General features: G+C 41.0%; 1 protein-coding gene across 1 annotated transcript; it reads right to left on the reverse strand.

The window, feature by feature from the left end:
• Window positions 1–15206: 15206 nt before the first annotated feature.
• Window positions 15207–19211, reverse strand: med8 (mediator complex subunit 8). Its single transcript, XM_085449058.1, has 7 exons — window positions 19142–19211; window positions 18803–18924; window positions 18397–18541; window positions 18175–18315; window positions 17992–18079; window positions 17659–17898; window positions 15207–15756 (listed from the first exon to the last, which is right to left on the reverse strand). Exons 1-7 carry the CDS (start codon window positions 19145–19147, stop codon window positions 15686–15688), a joined length of 813 nt encoding a protein of 270 aa, XP_085305184.1. The 5' UTR covers window positions 19148–19211; the 3' UTR covers window positions 15207–15685.
• Window positions 19212–19802: the final 591 nt, after the last annotated feature.

Here is a 19802-nt window from a genome sequence, read left to right on the forward strand (position 1 = left end):
CCACTGGCAACATATCTACACTGCCCCCTGGTGGCTAGGTGCTGTAGCGATCATAAACCCCGCGCCGCCTGTAAAATAAGTAGTTGTTAACGTGTCTGTTGAGCTATGTTCCTTACTTAACTGTACAATTTATCCTTAATTAACTGTACCAAAAACGGTGTCGTTCTACAGTAATAAGTTTGTGCTGATAAATAGTAAGTCATGTCGTTACTACTATGTTAAGAGCCCAGATAGCAAATTGGTAGTTGATGCACATGTGGCTAGCTAGTTTGTAAATTATAAATATAGACTGAGCATTCATGATGGCTCAAGGCAAATCCAGTGATTTAAGCTGGCATATAGCTGGCATATCACCTGGGCTGAGGTGGAACCTCAACATCTCATCTCCACCAATGACCGTTTAAAAAGACGGGTGTAGTTTCCGACTGTGAAAGATGAAGCCAGCAAGCAGGTATGGGAGGAGCTGTGGGTCAGCAGCAGTAGTGACGGGCAAATTCGGTTAATTTTACTGAATCGAGCTTTAATGAGTCACTCACCAAAGTGAATTGGATTTCCTGAGTCATTTGAGTCACTGAGTCAGTTGACCAGAGAGTGCAAAAATTTATATTTTCACTCAAACTTAATTTGTTTCTCTTTTAATGTAAATCCTACTGCTAAGATGAATGATTGTAAAAGAAAACAGCTATTTTATAGAGCAAAAAAGAGCAAATAAAAAATTTGAAAGGGAACATTTATTTATTTTTTATTTTATTAGTATTTTCCTTAAATGTGTCAAATATATTTTCTCATCTAAATGTCCACTGAGCTGTGAGCCAGGGGGCGGTACCCAGCCAACATGTATATATGGGCCCCACCTGGTTTTTGCTCGGGCTGGATGGGTACCATATGGGCATGGGCTCAAACTGGGCTTTTTGTATGGGGCCTACTTGGGTTCTTCACATTAAACCCATATGGGCAATGCCAAGTGGGCACTTTTAGTAGGTCCTAGCTGGGTCAAACATGGGAAACATTTAACTTTTTTTTTAAACTTTATTATTGCTCAGTAATAAGACAAAAGTATTTATTACCTGAGTACGAGATTCATAAAAATACACCATAGCCATGCATTAGTTTAGTTTGTTTATTTTTAGCAAATGCATTTTGCAATTTAGAATAAATCTGCATTCATGTGCAAAATTTAGCATTTCCCAATGAGATTGAGGACATGCAGTGCCCTCACAGAAAGGGCCAAACAATTTCAACAACAGTGAGAGGTTCTGAATCGAGGTGTTTTAAATTGTAAGGTAAAAACCTTACAAAATTAAAGCTCCAACCCAAACAATCCCCCACGAGCAAGCACTTGGCAACAGTGGGGAGGAAAAACTCCCTTTCAACAGGAAGAAACCTCCAGCAGAACCAGGCTCAGAGAGGGTCAGCCATCTGCCGCGACCTGTTTGGATGGGGCTGATGCGAGACAGAACCAACACTGTAGGATTTTAAAATTGTTGAAATCTTGTGAATTGTATATATCATAGTCGAAATCATAGCCTGATTTCGACTATGATTTTGTAGGGAAACAATGTTTTCAAAAATTTCCCAAAAGAACAACAGTTCCTAGTGGTCTTTGAAGAGGATTGTTCAGATGAATTGTTGTTATTCTCCTTAACAACAAAAACCTTAATCCTCTTCTCCTTCATCCTGTTCACTTCAGATATCAACGTTCTTGCTACATTATCTTCAAAGTTTAACTGCCTGAATTCCATGGCAGTCTGTACCATCAGTTTAGACTTATATGTCTTCTTTAGACTCTTATAAACGGCTCTAACAAGTTTGCCTAAAGATTTTGGAAGTTGTGCGGGTAGTTTACCCACAGCCATTTCAATGACGTTTTCTAAAATGGCAAAAATGTTGACCTGCTTTGTTGCTGTGCCTGTCTTTAAGGCGACCATGTTGTTCAGCCTAACAAGAAACTGAATTATAAAGTTTCTTTCTTTAGTTTCTTGTGTCCTTTGCCCTGGACTGGGGATCTGTTCTTCAGACGTTTCAGCAGGACTGGTCTGATTTTCCCAAACAACAGAACCCTTTATCCTTTTCTCCTTTACCTCATTGATCTCTGATATTAAAATTCTTGAGACATTTTCTTCAAATGTTGACTGACGAAATACAGTGAAAAATCGTAGCAAGTCCTTGGAGTTGTACATCTTCTGCAGTCCATGGAAAACAGACTTAACCACCCTGTTTATAGATGTTGGCAGTTCTGCAGGTAATTTTCCTGCAGTTTTTTCTGTGACTGTTTTGATGAGTGAAAACATGTCGATGGGTTTTATGACTAATTTAGTTTTTGTTGTAATGGTGTTTGAAAGCTTTACAACAAACTGAACGATAAAGTTTTTTTCATCCATTTCTCGTCTCTCTGCCCGTGTACGGGTCATAAAGACGGATTTGAAGAGAAGTGTCTGCATCTCCTCTTCAGATATTTCTATGGGCCTGGTTTCCTGTGGACTGTCTCCTTTAAAGGAATCCATTTGAGTTTTTTTCTGTGCTGTTCTCTGATCCCGTTACTAGTGTCTGTAATAACTTTTGTTTCTAATGTCTCTGCAAAGCAAACCCTCGGTGTCGAATTGTGCTATACAAATAAACTTGCCTTGCCTCCGCCCCTATTTATGAGCTGGTAGGACCAGATCAAAGCTGAAAATGTATCACGTGACACCGACGTCAGCTCTGGAGTGTGATGTCACTGGAGAGGGTGTAGCGACTGTTTTTATGTGTTGTCGTTAGCAACAAGGACGGTCAAACCATCGTGTACGCTTGTTTATTTCCCTTTCACAATAAAGCTCAAGATCCTGTTGAGACTTTTCAAAATAAACTGAATGACGTGAAAGAGTGTTTACGGATGAGTATGGGCTCAAATTGTGGTCATAAATATGTTGTACTTGTAAAAAAGATTTGTATGTGTAAAAAAGATTTGTGTGTGGACTTAGCCAAAAAGTACATGTGAAACTCGAACCGGCAACCTTCCGATTACAAGGCGAACTCCCAACTCTTGAACCACGACCGCCCCACAAATAAATAACAAAATATTTATGACCACAATTTGAGCCCATAGATGAGAAGCAAAAAAGAGCCGCCAAGTGCTAAAAATAAACCTTAGACTCAAACGTTAGAACAGTTGAATAAATACTCACGAAGAAAACGGCGGCCGTTACAACTTATGTATCGTTTCATGCATCGCAGGTATACGACGTCGAGCTGCCCGAGATTCACAGAATTTACAGAAAATGTTACATTTTTGTGATTTATATCGTTATCGGGGCTATAGATGCTTATATTGGGATATGTGATTTTGGTCACATCGCACAGCCCTACTCTGAGGTCATAGCAAATTAGAACAAATGAAATATTTTACTGGAGCTTTAGATCCCTCTCTGTCCACAACAGAGGAAAAACAAGGCACCAGTGAAGGATCACCCTGCTGTGCTTTGATCAACATTTCTCTGGTCATATTCAAGCTCTGATTAACTCAAATCAAATCACTTTTATTGTCACATCACATGTGCAGGTACATTGGTGCAGCACATGTGAGTGAAATTCTTGTGTGCGAGCTTCACAAGCAACAGAGTTGTGCAAAAGTTTGGACTCATAACTCAGACGCCCTCTACAGGAAAGGGCAGAGCAGGCTGTACCTGCTGCGGAGACTCAGGTCGTTTGGAGTGGAGGGCCCACTCCTGAAGACCTTCTATGACTCTGTTGTGGCTTCTGCTATCTTTTATGGTGTGGTCTGCTGGGGCGGCAGCATCTCTGCTGGGGACAGGAAGAGACTGAACAGGGTGATCCGAAGGGCCAGCTCTGTTCTAGGATGCCCTCTGGACCCAGTGGAGGTGGTGAGTGACAGGAGAACGGCGGCTAAGCTGTCATCCCTGATGGACAACATCTCCCACTCCATGCAGCAGACTGTGACAGCACTGAGCAGCTCCTTCAGTGGGAGACTGCGGCACCCACGGTGTGGGACGGAGAGATTTCGCAGGTCTTTCCTCCCCACTGCTGTCAGACTCCATAATAAAGACTTTAACTGATCAAGCACACACATCCATACATATGCAATAATACTAAGTGCAATAATCCTTTCTGTCATCGTTGTATTTTTACTCAGTTGTATATAGTATTTGTATTTGTATTCTATTTTTATCTTATTGTATATTTATTTTATTTTATTCTACTGTATATAGTATTTTATTTTATTCTATTCTGTACAGTTGTGTACTGTATTTATTCTTATTGTATTCTAATTTTTGCCTCATAACTTTTGCACTGTCCACTCCTGCTGTGACAAAACAAATTTCCCACGTGTGGGACTAATAAAGGTTATCTTATCTTATCTTATCTTAATACAATAATGTAAACAAGCAAAATACAAGAATGGCTACATCTGAAACTAATAAATATATGTACAATATATAATAGTATATGCATTTCTGGATGTGTATACTAAATATTTTTCTACGTGTGTGTGTGTGTGTGTGTGTGTGTGTGTGTGTACACATATTTTACAAATTAAATAGAGTAAACAATAAATAAAATATATAAAAATATACAGAGTTGAGACATGTGCAAAACAGTGGCATTACTGTACAGTGTGGAGTGCATAATGTTAAAGTTCCAGTAGTGAAGCTGAGGTGTCTATGACGTGTTCAGCAGTCTGATGGCCTGGTGGAAGAAGCTGTCTCTCAGTCTGCTGGTACGGGACCGGATGCTGCAGAACCTCCTTCCTGATGGAAGTAGTCTGAACAGTTTATGGCTGGGGTGACTGGAGTCCTTGATGATCCTCCCCGCTTTCCTCAGGCACCGCTTCCTGTAGATGTCTTGGAGGGAGGGAAGCTCACCTCCAATTATCCGTTCAGAGCACCGCACTACTCGCTGGAGAGCTTTGCAGTTGTAGGCGGTGCTGTTGCCATACCAGGTGGTGATGCATCCAGTGAGGATGCTCTCAATGGCACAGTGATAGAAGGTCCTGAGGATGCGGGGGCTCATGCCGAATCTTTTCAGTCTCCTGAGAAAGAAGAGGCGCTGCTGCGCCTTCTTCACTGTTTTGTTTGTGTGTACTGACCATGTAAGATCCTCAGCCAGATGTACACCAAGGAACCGGAAGCTGCTCACTCTCTCCACAGCAGCGCCGTTGATGGTGATGGGGGTGTGTACTTCTCTGCACCTCCGGAAGTCCACTATCAACTCCTTTGTCTTTGCGACGTTGAGGGTGAGATGGTTGTCTTGACACCAGTGGGTCAGGGCGCTGACCTCTTCCCTGTAAGCCGTCTCATCACCATTGGTGATAAGACCCACCACTGTAGTGTCGTCCGCAAACTTCACAATGATGTTGGAGTTGTTAGTGGCTGTGCAGTCGTAGGTGTAGAGTGAGTATAGGAGAGGGCTCAGTACACACCCCTGTGGAGCACCAGTGTTCAGTGTGATGGGGGATGAGGTGATGCTGCCCAGTCTGACCACTTGGCGTCTGTCAGACAGGAAGCTAAGGATCCAGCTGCAGAGGGAGCTACTCAGTCCTAGATCCTGCAGTTTCCTGTCCAGCTTCGAGGGAACGATGGTATTGAATGCTGAGCTGTAATCTACAAACAGCATCCTCACATACGTGTCTCTCTTCTCCAGGTGTGACAGGGCAGTGTGTAGTGTCAGGGCTATGGCATCATCAGTGGACCTGTTGTGGCGGTATGCGAACTGTAGAGGGTCCAGTGAGTCGGGTAGTGCAGAGCAGATGAAGTCCCTGACCAGCTTCTCGAAGCATTTGCTTACGATGGGGGTCAGGGCTACAGGTCGCCAGTCGTTCAATGAGGAGATGGTGGAGGATTTGGGTACAGGGACGATGGTGGCCATTTTGAAGCAGGCTGGGACTACAGATAGAGAGAGGGAAAGGTTGAAGATGTGTGTGAACACTCCAGCCAGCTGAGCCGCGCATGACTTGAGGACGCGGCCGGGAATCCCGTCCGGACCAGTAGCTTTGCGTGCGTTCACCTTCCTGAAGCACTTCCACACATCCTCCTCAGACACAGTGTGCGCACTGACATCTTCCGCGGTGCGCACACTGTCCGGTCTCATGGTGTTCGCTGTGTCGAATCTAGCGTAGAATACGTTTAGATCCTCACACAGGGAGGCCGTGGTCTGCGGTGTGCTGGTTTTCCCTCTAAAGTCTGTGATCGTGTTTAGTCCCTGCCACATACTCCGAGGGTTGTCAAACTGTTGCTCCACCCTGTCCCTGTACTCACGTTTGGCTGCTTTGATCGTCTTCCGGAGTTGGTAATGTGCGTGTTTGTAGTCCGATGTGTTCGCGGAGGCAAAGGCGGTGCTCCGTGCCGCGCGAACATCTCCGTTAATCCAGGGTTTTTGATTTGGGAAGGATTTAACTGTTTTGGATGGGACAACATCTTCCACGCATTTCCTGATAAATCCGCAGACTGAGTCTGTGTACTCGTCAATGTCCCTAGCAGCCACGTGAAACATTTCCCAGTCCGCGTGATCAAAACAGTCCCGCAGCGCAGACTCTGATTGGTCCGTCCAACAGTGCACTGCCCTCCGGGTTGGAGCTTCCTGTTTCAGCTTCTGCCTGTAGGCGGGCAGGAGCAGGATGGAGCGGTGATCTGATTGGCCGAATGGGGCGCGGGGGAGGGCTTTGTACGCATCCCGGAAAGAGGTGTAGCAGTGGTCGAGTAGCCGGTCTCCACGAGTGTTAAAATGGATGTGTTGGTGGAGTTTGGGTGAGACTTTCTTCAGGTTTCGCTTATTAAAGTCTCCGGCTGTGATAAACGCTGCCTCTGGGTGTGCGGTTTCCTCGCTGCTGATCGCGCTGTACAGTTCCCTGAGCGCTCGGTCAGTGTCGGCTTGTGGGGGAATGTAAACAGCCGTAATAATCACTGCTGTAAATTCCCTCGGTAGCCAGAATGGCCGGCACTTAATCATCAGGTACTCCAGGTCCGGTGAGCAGAAGGATTTGACCGGGTGCACGTTCGCATAATCACACCAGCTGTTGTTGATCATGAAACACACACCACCGCCTCTGCTTTTCCCAGTAAGATCCTGTGACCTGTCCGCGCGATGCACGGAGAACCCCGGTAGTTGTATTGCGGAGTCTGGTACCTTGTCCGATAGCCAGGTTTCTGTGAGGCAGATCACGCAGCAGTCCCGCATCTCTCGCTGGAATGAGATCCGTGCCCGAAGCTCGCACAGCTTGTTCTCCAGAGACTGCACATTAGCCAGTAATAAACTGGGTAACGGTGGTCTGTTAGTGCGCCGTCTCAGTCGAACCAGAACGCCAGATCTTCTCCCTCTGCGTCGGCGTTTGCGGCCTCCAGGGCCAGAGAACAAAGGCGTCTCAGGTGAGATGAATGGGGGGTCTGCAAATGGAGCGTCCGTGTTGCAAAACTTGAACTCCGGAAAGTTATAAGAAAGACCGTCTTTTATGTCCAGTAAGGTTTGTCGGTCGTACACAAGGAGACATGTGCTACTCGCGAAAAAATGAAGGAAAAGTAAAATTAAACACAGAAAAAAGCTGTTGCTTGGGGGAGCTCGCGACGAGGCTGCCATACTCGGCGCCATCTTGAATCAAAATTTGTCCTCGGGAATCATTTCAGGGACGTCACATGTGGAGATTTTTACAGAATCAATGGGTGACACGAAAGAGTCGTCTTCATCAAACGACCCCGACAAATCCACAATCTCACCCATTTTACGAGCCTGAGCACGAGTAATTGCGCACACAGGAAACACCTCTGAAGCAGTGGAGCCTGAGTCATGCGCCTTAACATTCGTTGCCAACCAAGAAGAAGAAGAAGAAGACGTGACCCAGGAGGGAGGGGGTGAGTGAGTGAGTGATTCGTCTATGCTACGATTCAGCACAGCAAGGGAGGGGGTTAGTTTTTTTGTTGTTTTTTTCTTTGCGCCATTTTTTTTTTTTATTAGTAAAATTAACATACAAACAAAATGCACCATATATTACACATTCAGAGAATAGACATTCCTTACATATTAGCAACTTTCATATATATAAAAAAGGAAATATAAAGATGGGGTCGGGAGGGGGTTAGTGAGTCCTGAGTGATTTGCTTACGCTATGATTCAGCACAGCAAAGGAGGGGGTGAATAACTCAAATGTGCTGTTAGAATGTTAGCTGAGCGATGCTACTGTGAACCGAGGAGCTATCCGGTTGTTCAGTCTAACGTCACTAGCCGTGTCTGGACCTAAACTCTGCTGCAGGTCCATATATCAAACGATCACTATGGCATTACTGAGAAAAACTGTCTAGAGTCTTTCATCTTTAATAAAATGATCAGCGTTCTGCTCTACCAGGTGTAACAATTGAGTTTAACATCCAGGCATCCATGAAAACGGAATTTATGACATTTAACGGAGTTAGAAGTTAGCAGGGAGTTAGCTCGCTAGCTTCTATCTAAATACAATATAGCATGTCCTGACTGTGGGGTTTTGGAAACAAATTAAAACATACAGCTCTGTTATCACTTCCAACATAAATGAAGACAGAAAACTAAACAGCAGTGACGTTTGTAGGGTTACTGAAGTTGGGCTAGCTGGTATATAATGATGTGCTACGTGACCGCTAGCGACACAGCTATGTTAGCATAATATAAACAAGCTAACTTTTTTTCCACTCGATAAAACTTAACGTGAGTGTTCTCGGTGGTCAGGAACAAATGTAATCGCATGGCAGGATGCTGTAAAAGGACCAAACTTCGGCCAGGAGAACAACTGAGATAATCCATCCACAATACGAGGTTAGTCATTCATATACTGCTGCATGGGCTGGGCTGTAGTTACATCCTAAGGTTTTGAAAACTGAGCTTAAATAAATGATTAGCGGTAATAAAAGCTGAGGGAGGTCAACAGTGATCACTGACTGTTTTAGGAGCTTTTTGAGATTAAATAGAAGAAAATACATAACATTTCTAAATAAAAAATATGTTTTTATTTGTTTTGGGTTTTTTATTGGCTGTTATGGCACTAAAGTTCTTATTTAGTTTACTCTTTCTGTGTACAGCACTTTGTGACTGTTTGTCTGTGAAGCCCTTCATAAATAAACTTTACTTACTAGAGTCAAATCAGAGATAAAGCAGTGTTAGCTCTACCTTGTCTGCTGCCGTATGAGTGTGTAGCATTGCCATCAGATCTGTCACTTGTGATCTCTGGTAACTGTCAAATCACTCAGCTTGAGGATTCATAGCAGGACTCTGTAACCCATGGGTGATGTCACAGTCTGGATGGACTGTACATGTTGATCACTACTGTACAGACTCTGATGATTTATGATGCAAATGGTGTAAAATGTCTGTATCCGTTTCCCAAAATTCCTGCTGTATTTTTGTGCACTGAGAGGAAGTAATGATTGATTGTCTGAATAATGATTAATTAATTGAAAGGCATTTTCTGCTGCTTATCCGGTCGTTAAGTCTGACGTCACTAGTCGTGTCTGGGCCTAAACTCCGCTGCAGGTCCATATATCAAACGATCACTATGGCATTACTGAGAGTTGAAAAACTGTCTAAAGTCTTTCATCTTTAATAAAATGATCAGCGTTCTGCTGTACCAGGTGTAACAATTGAGTTTAACATCCAGGCATCCATGAAAACGGAATTTATGACATTTAACGGAGTTAGAAGTTAGCAGGAAGTTAGCTCGCTAGCTTCTATCAAAATACAATATAGCATGTCCTGACTGCGGGGTTTTGGAAACAAATTAAAACGTACAGCTCTGTTATCACTTCCAACATAAATGAAGACAGGAAACTAAACAGCAGTGACGTTTGTAGGGTTACTGAAGTTGGGCTAGCTGGTATATAATGATGTGCTACGTGACCGCTAGCGACACAGCTATGTTAGCATAATATAAACAAGCTAACTTTTTCCCACTCGATAAAAGTTAACGTGAGTGTTCTCGGTGGTCAGGAACAAATGTAATCACATGGCAGGATGCTGTAAAAGGACCAAACTTCAGCCAGGAGAACAACTGAGATAACGAGGTTAGTCATTCATATACTGCTGCATGGGCTGGGCTGTAGTTACATCCTAAGGTTTTAAAAACTGAGCTTAAATAAATGATTAGCGGTAATAAAAGCCGAGGGAGGTCAACAGTGATCACTGACTGTTTTAGGAGCTTTTTGAGATTAAATAGAAGAAAATACAAAACATTAAACATGTTAACAACACAAAAGCTATATTAAACGCTACTACTTTAGAAGGATTCGTCACGTCATCACTTAACGACCGGATAGGCAGCTTGGTCACAGTGGCAGCAGGGTAAAATTTTAAATAGCCAGCACCTATATAGTCCTTTTAAACTTTGCAGTGTTATAAAGTATTTGAAGTGTTTCTCATCCACACACACACACACACACACACACACACACACACACATAACCACGCAAGGTGTTTTGATGGCCTGCAGGGTAACTTGGGGTTTGGTGGCCTGAGACTCTCAGCAAGTGGAGAGACTGGGGATCAAACCAGCTCTACCAGCTGAGCCAAGGATGTATCCCATGGTCCCTTTCCAGTTTGACCACAAACTCTGCAGTTTCATTTTCATTCATCTCTGAACAGTAATAAGATGCAATACAATAAAATGGTGTATAGGATTAATGTGCAACTACAGCTTTCCATGTTGTTTAATCATAACTAGGGAGACTTCTCATTTATGCTGTTTCTTAAAAATAGAAAATAACAGAAATTTAAGATCTCGAGGAAGAAATTTAAATGTAAAAATACATTTTTGATTGAAAGAAAAAATTAATGAATTAATTAAAGCACCTTGGTGTCTATTAGATTAAGAGTCTAATCCAGCTCTCTGCTCTATACACTCGGACAGGGAACAAGCACAGGATTGTGTCTCTCTATAGGCTAAGACAAACATTCATTATAATCACATCTGCCTTCTTTGACCTCATCTTAGTACATCTAAGCCAATGGAATTTCATATCAATCTTCTTCAACCTCAATGACCACAAAGCATGTGGCACATGCAGGAGGGCTCAGGGCTCACATTATATCGATGACAATATAAGAGGCAGGATTATTCACAATGCATAATGTGCACCCGATACAGCATCTGCCAACACGATGCACACACACACTCACAAGGCTGCACACATGCGCCTGAGGGAATGGTTTCTGAAGTAGACGATGTAAGGTCTGAGGTGGAGAAGCTTTGTCTCAAGGAAACCTTCTGCATTAATAAAATGAAACAAGTCGTCTTCTCTCCTGATAGACCGTATATGAATCACAAAATAACTCCACAAGGCTGCGCAGGAATAGGGTCAAGTAATTAGTGACTGTGGGTGTGCTCCAGTCAGCGTTGCAGATTTCAGATTTGGAAACAGTTCAGTTTGGCAAAGCCTCAGTACTCGTTTTGCCTATGCCACCCACAGATCCTTAATGAATTCCTCTGATCCCAACTTTCATAAAGAAGACATTTGGAAAAGATTTCACAGATCCGCGTGCGTCATCGGAGCCTTTCAAGTGACTTCAACCGTGGAACATTTGAATTAGACTCTGCAGAATATTTGAGCCTTTTTTGGGGTGTGGGAGTTTAAGGCTGTAAACTCTTTCTTTATATTTGCCTTAAGCTTCCATAATGAGCAAGTTATGGACCTTATCATGTTCTTCAATTACAGGAAAAATAAAGAAAACCTTTAAAACCGTGCCAGGAGATGCTCTTATTAAATAAATGAGAAAGTTATCTCTCCAAAACATAAATCAGAAATGAAACAAAAAAATATTTAATGAAGAACATCCGTATCCAGGGCTGCTGGAATAATTAGCTCAGTCATATGCAAGGATTATTCACGTCCACTCTCTTGCTCGCTTGTTTCTGTGAGCTCATTTATTTGGGGTTTGTGTCTCTGTGTTTTTATCTTCTTAAATGTTTTTCCTGCATTTCTGGACATGAAGTCATTTGACACATTTGGTCACTGCAGTGTGTCGCTTCAGAGGGAAATCCTGTCTTTTCAAAAGATAGCAATGCTGATTATGTTGTCAGGACGGATTTGTGTCTGGTTAAAAACCGTCTAGTTACCCCTGCTCTGTGTACCCTGCTATATAGTGTATACTGTAATTTAGGAGGCAGCTGTCATATTGAGTTTCCCCATTATCCACTATGTACAGCGAGGCTCAGAGGCAGTCGGCACTGGATGTGATATAAAACCTCTCTGAGGCTCTCCTCGCACACAGTCTTGATTTTATGAATTTCAATTAATTGTCAAAACAGTAATTTCAGGGATCATTTTACAGAATGGGCCAAATCCCAAACCTCAATGTGCACCAAAAGTAAAACGCTGATGACCCCTGTTATGGTCTCTGTGACCTGATGTGTCATACAAAGGCAGAATCATTAAAGGAAACAATGGAGATGAGAAAAAAAGCTTATGAAACATCATGTGAAGGCTCATATACAAAATGTGCAACAGATACTGGCACAAATGGGCCTCGAATAATGAGAGGATCTGGTGGAATTTTTTCATGGAGTAGGGGGCATGTTACTTGTTTCATTACAAAGTACTGCTCATCTATAGTTGTATATTTCTATCCTGACAAGAGTGTACTTTTCCACGGTGACATGCCCCCTGTTTCATAAAGAGTGCACTGAAATCTATGGAAGCCCGTTTCCGCCACAAAAAAAAAGTATCCATAACTCGAAATTTTGAGTTATTTTCTAGAAATTTCAACTTATTAACTCAAAATTTCGAGAAAAGTAGCTCGAAATGTTGACTTACTTTTCTCAAAATTTTGAGTTAATATCTCGATGTTAACTGCTATCAGCAATCTACGTGAATGATGTCATTTCCTTGTTACCCAGAAGCTGAAGCTCTAAGCTACAAATGTTATAGCTAAGCTACCAGTATTACAACCAGTCCTGAATGCACAAATTGCTGATTTGTGTGGCTTGTGTTATTAGCTGAATCACATGGCGTTACTCTCAGCAAATGTACTCTCGAAAAGCGCCAATTTGTTGCGATGGGGATTTTTAGTGCGCATTCCAGATAGATTACTGATTGGCAGAGCTAGCTTGAAATTTCGAGTTGATAAGTCGAAATTTGAAGTTAATAAGTCGAAATTTCGAGAAAATAAGTCGAAATTTTGAGTTATGGATACTTTTTTTTGTGGCAGAAACGGGCTTCCATGGAAATCTGTATTCAATATGCTGCTTAAATATATTTTAACTAATAAGGCAGCTAAATGAAATATTTAATTAGACGTGATTTAAGAGTTGCTCTCCTCCTGCAAAGTTGCACAGTTTAAAGTCAGTCTGTAGCTTTAAGCAAAACTAGTGTATCTGATGAATGTCGTATTACCTTGGCTGCTAATTATTAAGCTACTGTTTTATTTGTTTATTTATTTATGATCATTTAAATTACTAAAAGGCTGGAGTGTCAAAACTATTTCTTTTAGATGATGCAGGGAAAAGTTTGAAGGTTTACAACATCGGTTTGTGTTGTCCACAGTTTTTCCTACACTTTTTATGCTGTTTTGCCATAAAGTTAATGACTTTGCATTGCGTGTCTAATCCAAAATCATTTTTGTAGTAAGGCACAAAATCAGATTCTGGTGCCAATATAACTTTTACCAAATTCATAAAACTGCTTCACTTTGGTTTTGTACCGCAGCGTAAATGGATTTTGTTCAGATTCATATTTTATGACGGGGAGTAAATGAACGCTCTAATTGCACAACAGAGAGACGATTAGCTGTTGTAATAAGGTTCAGATGCGGTGGCGACGGTGGTTTCGGGGCACTGATAGTGTGTCAGAACTATATGTGCACTCACCAGGGAGTGCAATTTACATCGCTGCAACTGTTTAAATGATTGGACAATCAGGAAAGCCGATGTTTTCTTTACAATATGCCATTATTATATGAGAAGAAGAAACTTTCTTATAATGTTCAACAGAAAATTATAAGAATGGAAGCATGGTCAACTTGGTCATGGCCATCTTTTAACATGAACTACCACTAAAGAGGAAAAGTAAACGATTTGTTTGACTCATTTTGAAATCTGAAGCAGGATGGCATGCTGACTGAAATGGGAGGGATCTTTAGCAGATTGTTTAGATTTAGTATTAGCAATGATTTAAAAAAAAAATAAGCACTTAAATATATTTTTACCCTTTAAAGGTGGTTTGAAAAGAAAAAAAAAACTGACTGAAGTGCAGATAAAAGCATCAGAGACAGCAAGTAAATATCACTGCTTAAATTAAAAATAAAAGTAGATTTATATGTCAAAATATAGACTATTTTATATATGAAAAAATCATTTGTTCTTTTTTGGGAGGACTGGTTTTGGATTATCATCATATCTAATACTATTTGGAATATGCCAATTATATGTAACTGGACCATCTAAGAAAACAGGAAAAACCTAAGAGCCTCACAAGTTTGTCACTTTATTTGCAGAAATCATGAAAGAAAAAAACAAACATGTTTTGCAAAGAATCTAGGATATATTTCTGTGTATAAAGTCAAATTTAACACTAGGATGGTATGAAAACAGTCCATCCTAGTGTGTCCTCTGCAGTCTCTAAGTTTGGATGATAGTTTGGCAGATAACCTCAGCTGAACCTTTCTGTTTTGTGATGTTCGCAGGATGTTGCCCGTTAGCTCTTTGTTTAAAATTTAGACCTCATCCACGGACACAAGTGTGACCTTGTGCAGCTTTGAGCTGTCTCAGCAGAGCATCTGACCACGGCGGCTGACACAGCGAGACGTCCGCCTGTTTGGGGACAGAGGGTGTATGTAGGTCAGGCATGGGTCTGCATGCTGTGACAGCAGCACGGTCACTGTGCTGTGCAGCAGGACAGGGATTGGAGTGGACAGAGAGAGCCGGCACAGAGAGAGGCCCCCCTCACACGTCAGCACCGATACTTCCTCATTTCCCCCCTTAAACACTTTGACATTATCAGGCCACACAGAGCAACGTCCACCCTCATTATTCTCACCTTTGGTACTGCAGCCAAATGGACAAAGAGGAGCAGAAGAAAAAATAAAGGGCAGAAATGTGAAACAGACATCAGATCATAGTGCACATCTAACATGTGCGGATGGTCATTTGATGAGAACGAGAGCTTCCGCATCAAGGCACTAAGATTTATTAATTTATAGAAACCTTCAGTGTATTAATAATAATTAAACAACAGTAAACAGTGGATTAATTACACAACAAGGAATTATTTTGAGCACATTGTTTTTAATTGAAAAAAGTGTCCTGATTACAGTTCCAAACTATAATTCCAGAAATGAAAGCAGACTGCCATCTAGTGGTTCAAACAAACACTGACATTTAGATGTGATATGAAAAACTACAACAGCTTCAGTGACATGTGAAAAAAAAATCCCCATGCTGTTTTTGTATTTATTATTCTCCATGAAACTAACGCACTAAAACAGGCATGGGGGAATCATTTCTCCAAGACGCCACAAAAGAAACTTGAACTTGTGGAAGGACGTAACAATAACCTTGTAATGAGATCATAATGATCAGTTCAAGTTATAAATGGGGGCCCTACGCAACAGTCCCAGTTTTTCATGAGGCCCCTTGGAAAAATGTTTTGCCCACCCCTGCATTAAACAGAAGTGACAGTTTTCTACTGTAAATGCTGGCACCTCTGAAGGTGAGTCTCCGAATGGTAACAGGTGAGAAGGCCGCTCATCGGTTGTAAGGATGCATTGACCCAGACGCAGATTTGATGTTTGTCTTGATGCTGCTTGGCATTTTTCCTGAGAGAAAACCAAAGGGAAGAGATCAACCCTATATATGCATCTTTAAGGTTTTTTCTTTCTTCAAGTGCAGATATAAATCATTCAAAACATCCTGTGTTAACAGCTGGGTTGTCAAAAAAAATTTATTTAATTTAATACTCCAATATTAATCAACTCCAAAATGACTATCAAATTGAGATTCTCCTTTGCCATAGTATCGATACAAACAGTTCCATCTTTGAAGACAGTCTGCAGACAGTGACGCACACAGCCCCTCCCCTCACTAACAACTAAAGTTGTTAGCATTCATAACACTGAACAACACTTGAGGAGGAATTTCAGAGGTCAGTAAAACGTCTGTTTCAACAGCACTGAAGTATTTAACAGTTCATTAACGCAGCAGCTAGCATGCTGTAGTTAGCCTGTAATGATTATGAATGACAGATGGCATATTGAATATAGAGTTGTGGCAAGTCGGGTTATGGACACATGGTGAATCGAGTAGGCTGCTCTGCACAGCCATGAGTGGATAATCCAAGAAAATAAAAAGTCAAATCTGGAGAAGAGTAGCTTATTCAGATGGGTTTCAGGCCTGAAGAGCAGAGCTGAGGATGCAAAGAGCTGCAGAGTGGATGGTGGATGACAGAGAGGCTGCATGCAGTTGTGAACAAGAAGAACATTTTTTTTTTTTAAATTAATAAAAGAAATCAGATGAATCTTAAAAACCTATTTTGTTGAATCCAACTTATTTTTGAAAAAGTTTGCAAAAATTCAACATGTTTTTTGAAATGTGAGTTCTTCACTATTACTTTTCTTTACTATTGTTGCAGGATGGGGTCAAAATCGTCAGCATGGTCTCAAAAATGGTATTTAGTAGTTCCCTGAGTATATACTCAATAAATTCTAGTATTGTGACAATCTTAGCTAGCAGTCAATGTGCAAGTTTCGAGGTCCATAAACTCTTGAAAATGATCTGTAGAGTTCAAAGCAGTATCAATACATCTAAACAAACAAGCAGTTTCCATATGAAAATGAATATTATCATCTCATTACAATGTAATGTTGGGTGGGAAGTTTCCTGGCATTAATATGGGGATTACTTTGAGGTGAAAGCTCATTTCAAGTTAAATTAAACAGGTAGTGCACACCTTAACATGTTTTTAAGCTGTAAACTACATGATAACAACTATACTTAGACCACAGAAATGAATTCTATGCAGAAATGTTAGCATTTCTACCAAATTTATGACAAAATGCCATCTATTATTTTAAATCATGTCCATGTTTGGAAAGCCAGGGATGACAGTCAACTACTTTGTAATACTCATATATATATATATATATATATATATATATATATATATATATATATATATATATATATATATATATATATATATATATCAGATATGACTGTTAATGCCCCCTAATAAGGGCTAATCGTCAGTACGCGCCACGGTCCCTTCAGCCTCTGCATTTGGGTGGAAGCATAGATGGATTATTGCATGGGAAAAATGGGCACATTAGCTTGAGAATGTTTTTTCATTTGTGCAATATTATTGGGTTTTTTTTAAATATTGGAAAAGGCCATTTATTAAACTGCATGATAATGTAAAATTGTTTGAGTATCCTGTTATGAAGCCTAGAACTGAGCATTTTTTGCTATTAGCCTGGTGTTTTAAAACTTTGTCTTTAACATATCCTGTATAATTCACCTTCCTACCTCTTAAAGTGACCATCATTTTTAAATGGAGCATCACACTTAATTCATTATAATTCAAAAACTAATGACTGTCATCGGTAAAATGTTGAAACTGAAGAAAACTGAAGAAACACGGCAAAGCACTCTATGGCTGGCTCTCACATAACTGTGATGCTGTGCTCAGGTAAAATACTAACTCAGCTTTCCAAGTCTCCTACCTGTCTGACCTTGCTGCTGTTGAGCCACAGGTCCTCCCATACCTGCTTGCTGGCCTGAACCCCCACCAATAGTGACCTGCTGTAAGGTTGGACCTCCACTCATCATGGACCCCTGTCCTTGGTGTCCAGGGGCCACGGGACCAGGAGGCCTACATTTGGAAAGTCCCTTTCCAAATGCAACGGCCGAAACTAATGCGTTAGTGTCAGCAGGGTTGAAAGACGGTTTGCTCTGTCGCATAGCTGTGTAAAAAAAATAAAATAAAATAAAATTTGAGAGTCACCATTGTATTTGTGTAATTTATTAAAGAAAACTGCAGCAGAAGTGCAACATACCAGCGCTTTCTGCATCTCTGTCCTCACGAGGGTTGCTTAGCTTCTCCAGCAGAGTAGTGCAAATCTTATTCAAAGCCTGGATCTGTTTCTGTTCATGACAATAAAACCTGAAGGTTTAAACAAAAATTGCAAAATATTCCCAAAAATGACAGAATATTTTATTTTATGCGAGTCCAAACTAACCTGGGCCACATCGGGGCCAATACGTGCTGCCTCTGTACTCAGCGTTTTCTCCTGCTCCTCCACCTCTGGGTCAGGTTTGGTCCGCAAGTAGTCCGGTACGATCTCATGGCTGAACACTGGAACGCGCTGCTCCGTGAGTTTCTGAGAGCAGGTAAACAGACAGCTCAGAGAAACTACTTCTTTTTTCAAAAGAGGAAACGTGTTATCAGCTGTGGTACTCACTGCCAAGTCCTCATCTCGGTCTGGAGACAGGACCAGGGGGATTATAACTTGGTTGCGAAAGGACGGTGTCTTCTCGTTCCTGAGCAGTTTATTGATGGTGTTCAGCTGACCAGACAGAAGGGCGAAGTTATCCAAAACAGAAGGCCTATAGGACAAAAAAGGGCACATCTGTAAGAGCTCAAAATAATCCACAAAGCACGCGTTTCAGATCAAATCTGTATATCCACAAGACAAGATTTTCCACAGTTTCTGTCAAATTTGCTCCTGTAAATAAAAGGAACAAACCGTGTTTATATGTTGTTGTCAAAAACAGCTTGAACAACAAAGTATTAGCTCGACTTAAATCTATGTCGCGTTTCTTTTAAAACAAAACAGCGTGCTTTACAATGAAAATAATTTTACTCACCACGTCAAACGCTCGTACTCGTTTTCTAGTTTGTAAATGAAACTGTGCAGAGCATTTTTAACGTGAGCCACCCGCGAAATGAGAGACTCCACTGACGCCTCTAACTGTTTCTCTTCTCGTTGCTAAAAGACAACAAAAGCATTAAAAACCTCCCAAACACTGCAAATACACAGCTGTGCTAGCCAAACGGCTAAAGAGTGCATAACCTCAGCCACTTAAGAGTCAGTCACTTAAACAACAAGAAAATGAGTCATCAGACAAAATAAACATTTTAATGAATGTTACTGCATCTAAGAAGGCATTATACTGTCGTACAGAATATATATTCATATTTATTACCTGCATTGTTCAAGTAGAATTTAGCCAACCTCAAGCGACAGAAAAGCACTTCCGGTTCATCACTGTCAAAATAAAAGCCTGCTGGTTAAACATGGCGGAAACGCTATAACGTTTATTTATTCAAAATGTTCTCGTAAACAAATAATCCAGTACACAACTTATGCGATATTTAAGCAAACATTTCAGTTTAGAGTTTAGAGTTCAAATGTGATATATGTAAAAACTGAATGTATATCTATATTAATCTATATTACTATAGTAATTAATTTGTACATTAACTGTATACTCTCTCATATATATACATATACATATACATATATATGTGTGTGTGTGTGTGTGTGTGTGTGTGTGTGTCAGATAACGCTTTGCAGGTTCTCAATTACATTCCTACTTTATAAATGCTCCATTTATTTCTATACTTGAGATATAGCAACATACAACTGCTTTTAAACTACAACATGGTGCTGCTGCCTTATCAGTAAAGCAGTTATTGTTTAACAATATGAACCATGTTGTCACGAGACAATCATCTAGATACACAGACATAAACAGTTAACCTAACATGCATGCTTCTGGGAGGAAGCGTGAGCACGCAGAAAGAAACCAGGACCTTCAGTTTGCTTCAACATGAAGCACAACACATACGAATTGCAGACCATTA

Source organism: Copadichromis virginalis, linkage group LG23 (assembly GCF_057382275.1).
Source record: "Copadichromis virginalis isolate Kocher_CV1m ecotype Utaka linkage group LG23, C_Virginalis_male_GT1.1, whole genome shotgun sequence".
Lineage (NCBI taxonomy): Eukaryota > Metazoa > Chordata > Actinopteri > Cichliformes > Cichlidae > Copadichromis > Copadichromis virginalis.

Excerpts from the sequence above, each read along its gene's own strand:
- med8 (XM_085449058.1), bottom strand. Across the intron at positions 18,316-18,396 it reads ACCGAGATGAGGACTTGGCA|AAACTCACGGAGCAGCGCGT; the intron begins GTGAGTACCACA and ends ACCTGCTCTCAG. Across the intron at positions 18,080-18,174 it reads TTGGCCCCGATGTGGCCCAG|AAACAGATCCAGGCTTTGAA; the intron begins GTTAGTTTGGAC and ends TGTCATGAACAG.